The following is a 4,182-nucleotide window of genomic DNA, read 5'->3' as shown; positions in this document are numbered from 1 at the left end:
CACATTTCCTGCAAGGTCTCCATAGTCATGCACGGTAAGTGTTCACCGCTTTTTTGGCCTTCCTTCCTTCGGTGCACCACACTGCACCGCATGGATTGCACCGTGTCTTTATGTGTCAGCGCATTACTCAAACATACTAAGCCACACTACGTCGGACTCGTGCCGTCCAGCCGGGGGACTACGGCCCCCTCGCGGGCGAAGCAGCCCGCGTCTAGTCTGTCCGTCCGTCCGTCCGGGTGGCCGCTTGCTGTTTTCGCGTTTTTTGGGGTGTCGTCCGCGGTTTCGGAGCCGCGCCTTTTAGGCTAGCTCCGTCGCCGCGTGGGAGCCGCGGTCGCCGGTTCGCGCCCCGCCGTCGCCGCTTTTTTCGTCTTCTTCCTTCGTTCGGTTCGGCGCCCCGCACCGCACCGCACCACACCTGGGCCCGCGGAAGGCCGGGTCATGGCCGTGTGCCGCTTCGTCGGGCCCGCTAGCTCCGATGTCTTGTGGGAGCCGCGGTCGCCGGTTCGACCCCGGCGCCGGCGCGTCGATGTGTCCTTTTTTTTACGTTTACGTTGCGGCTCGCTGGCTTCCTCGCCCGGCGCCCGCACGTTTTTTTCTTCTATTTTTCGTTCGGGACCGCTCCGCACCGTCTAGTCTGCACCGCGCCGCACCGCGCCCACACCGCACACACACCGCACCGCACCGCACCCGTTACATATTCGCTGCGGCGACCTCGTGCGTATACATCCTTTTATTACCGCGAAATCTCAGCTATCCGCGTCTTTACCGGCTTCCGTTTCTGCTTCGGTTTCACTGGACCCGGCCGCAATCACGCGAATTGGCAGCAATCCGCATCATCACCTAAGCACGTCTGTCTTTGCTGTATAACTCTACTCCTGTTTCGGAGTCGTTAAAGGTCACCGCAATCGCGCGAGTTGGCGACGTTCTGCGTCCGACGTTGAGCTTCGGTTTCGCTAGACGCGGCCACAATCACGCGAATTGGCACCAATCCGCATTATCGCCTGACCACGCCTGTCTTCGCTGTATAACTCTACTCCTGTTTCGGAGTCGTTCAAGGCCACCGCAATCACGCGACCTGGCAGCTGGACCAGGCTCGCAGCCGCGGCGCGTGCGCGTCCAATGTCCGCGTCTGCCGATCCTCGGACATCTGTCATCTATACGACACGCTGCCGCGGATGTATAATTGTTAGCGCGCCGATTCCTCCCCACTTATCCTGCACTTACCTCTTTGCAAGCCTGCTTACTCCAAGTGCCTCCACCGTTTTCAGACATACCTGTTTTCAGACATACGCTCGCAGCCGGATGGATTCGCCGGACCCCAAGCGACAACGCCTAGAGCCTACATCGTCCTACAATCTCGCAATGTCGCACCCTGGTGACCAGCAGGTCGGTTTGCGTTGCTCTAGTGCGTAAATACGCTGTTCGCATCCTTTGCGTTGCTGCGTCCCATGTTTTGCGTTATGCGTTATGCGTTATGCGAACATATGCGACACCTTGTTATGCGTTATGCGAACCTTATCCGATCCCATCTCCTGACTTTCTACACCTTCGACCAACTCCCGCAGTAGTATCGACCCACCGGACGCCAAGCGTCAGAGGCTGGACACGGCTGCGTCCCAGAGCAGCACGTCGACGGTCGGCCCTCCCGCCGTCGCCACGTAAGCGAGCTGCTACATGCAAAGAGCGTGTTCACACCAGTAAGGTACTTACGCTCCGCCTCTCACCGTGCGAAATAGACGCATCTATCAGCTCCGGCGCGCATATTTGGCCGCTGCCTGTTAAGCACAGATGTCTTCCGTCACGTTCATCGCCGCTCGCGTGCACCTTGAATATCGTGTAACGCTCCACATTTGACGCCCCTTTGCAACACGTAGGGATTCAAGGAGCGTCACGTTTCATGTGACGTTTACGGCCGGCCCCACAGAAACGAATGAGGACCGCCTCTTTGCCGGCGCCCAGAGCCGCTACGGCAGCTTCATCGCTGGCGTGAATACCGCCGGCCAGGGGATAGTAATTATGCAGATTGACGATGTCATCCTCGGCAGGCTGGAGAGCAGCCACGCGTTCGGCCACCGCGTGACGTTCGCCAACGTGGATGCAGCTTCCCTGCCGCCTTTCATAACTTCTCGTTTCGCTGGGGTGACGGTGGGGCAGTTTAAAGTCTCCTCAGCGACGCGGATTTCCGTGGAGCCCTCCTCCGCTGTCCCAATGCTCTACAGCGCCAGGCTTCGGTTCCCCGTTTACGATGTCGGCAGCGACAGGGCCCGCCCCGAAGACAAGCACGCGTCGGATGGCAGCGCCCTCCTGCTCATCCCACACGGCGGGATGTTCCGGGGCGGGCCGTTCCGCAAGTTTAAGGCGTGGGTCGCGTGCGGCAACGGTGACAGTCCCGACGCCGGACGCGTGGAGCTCGCCATCAGGGAATCCGCTCCCGACGACTTCGTCGCTCAGCTACAAGCAGCGGCCGATAGCAGCAACTCCCCTTTACGTGTATGGTGCCAAGATCAGCCCCTCCAATAGCAAAGCTTATATGAATAGCGTCTTCCTCAGCGGCTCGCTTGTAGCAGCAGCGAGTGCCCCCGGCAAACGCCCTCCCAAACGAGTGCACACCTTCCAGGCGGCTGTTCAGCGGACTACCGCGGCCACCGTGCCCACCGACACGACTGATATGGTATTGGCTTGGGAGCAGCGTAGCCGCAGTGCCCTTGTTTTACCGTCGGATGGTCCACACGCCTCGGCCACCCTGTCACCCAACCCCACTTCTGTCACTGTAGTCGGCTCACTACCGGTCCTCCCGCTCGTCCTCACAATCGGCAGCCGCAGTTATCCGGTGTGCACCGACAGCATCGCCGTCATGCAACAGTTGCCGAACTACGACGAGTTCTTCGGCAGCGCCAGCTTCGCAGACGATAATGATCGTATGGCGTACACTGCTTACGACTCGTTCACCGTCACCGGTACCATCACCACCAAGACAGAAGGTCGAACAACGTTCATCACGGCTCTGCAGGAATGACTCGTTCTTGCGTGTTCATCCACTTGCGCTGCCGTCCGCTGCACGTCGTCCAACTTCGCTATGGCTTGCACCTGTCCCCTCCCTTCACTTCCATCTAGCCGCCCCTGGATGGCGTTAAATGCCAGCGTTGAGCGGCTGTCTAGCCGCGCAACGACACGCTTGCAGGGCTGGGTGCATTCCGTGCACTTGTGGGTTCGACTCCCACACAAGTTGGCGGCGTCCCTCGCATCTACACTGGTGAGTGTATGAACGGTATGACCGGTTTCGCTGGTATAAGTTAGGGTGTTGACGCACGAATGCTGTACCGGTTTGACATTCGTGCGTGTCTCATTCGTATCCACCTCTTGCCGCTTCCCCGCTCTCCCTGAAGCATGCTCTGTTGTGCGTGTCCCACTCGCGTATATGATGGTTGGACATAACGAATTGCCCCGATTACCGGGCTTGTCTTCACCCGACCTTTGCGCTGTCGTGCAGGTTTGCATGTGTTGAAGCTGCTGCTCCGGCAAGCCTTCGTGCTGTTCTCTTCGCTGTCCTCCGTTAGGCGCGGTAAGTGTGCATTATGACGCAATGCACATATGTGCGTGTCGGCACGTTAGTGCTTGTCCGTCGCACGAGAACGTGCCAGCAAGTGTACGACATACGTTGTTTTGCATGACCTCGTTTTGTGTCGGTTTTCGTTTTTATTTACGTACATCCTTTACTACGACATAGCGACTCGCCGTTGTGACGGTGTCCACGCATACGTGTGCACGATGTCCGCGGAATCACGTCATGTTAATATGTGTACGACAACTTTGGTGTCGTTTCTTTTTATGCACGCGCAAACTATTTTATGTCAGTTCTCCTTGTACATGTTTTGTGTAGAACTGTTTATTTTAGATGTATGTATATTGCGTGTCAAAGCAAGTGCTTAACGGCCGCGATAATTAGTCTGTATTACCGGTGTTCATCTTGCTGCTTATTATTTCTCTTGCTTTTTCGACATAGCGAGTTTTCGCGATATCCGGCCCTGCTTCTGCACAACCGTCACGCATCGTCGCTGCAATGCGTTGCATATTTGCGTGTATCGTGGTTCCTGGTGCCGAGCATTTCCATGCCGCGCTTTTCCTGCGAGGTCTCCATCGCGCGCGCTAAGTGTGCGATGAGTTGGCGTCCGTATGTGTCGG

General features: G+C 57.6%; 1 protein-coding gene across 1 annotated transcript in view; it reads left to right on the top strand.

Moving 5' to 3' along the window:
* VOLCADRAFT_100292 (uncharacterized protein) overlaps positions 1–4,182 on the top strand; it is a gene marked incomplete at both ends in the record, with an annotated part of 18,539 nt that overhangs the window by 10,020 nt on the left and 4,337 nt on the right. The window contains 7 exons of the mRNA XM_002958918.1: positions 1,048–1,108; positions 1,387–1,405; positions 1,566–1,658; positions 1,875–2,380; positions 2,775–2,981; positions 3,182–3,253; positions 3,491–3,562. Coding sequence (XP_002958964.1) covers positions 1,048–1,108; positions 1,387–1,405; positions 1,566–1,658; positions 1,875–2,380; positions 2,775–2,981; positions 3,182–3,253; positions 3,491–3,562 — 1,030 coding nt within the window. The remainder of the gene's footprint in view (positions 1–1,047; positions 1,109–1,386; positions 1,406–1,565; positions 1,659–1,874; positions 2,381–2,774; positions 2,982–3,181; positions 3,254–3,490; positions 3,563–4,182) is intronic.

The sequence above is a fragment of the Volvox carteri genome (assembly GCF_000143455.1).
Source record: "Volvox carteri f. nagariensis unplaced genomic scaffold VOLCAscaffold_112, whole genome shotgun sequence".
Classification (NCBI taxonomy): domain Eukaryota; kingdom Viridiplantae; phylum Chlorophyta; class Chlorophyceae; order Chlamydomonadales; family Volvocaceae; genus Volvox; species Volvox carteri.
This window is presented reverse-complemented; position numbering and strand designations above follow the sequence as displayed.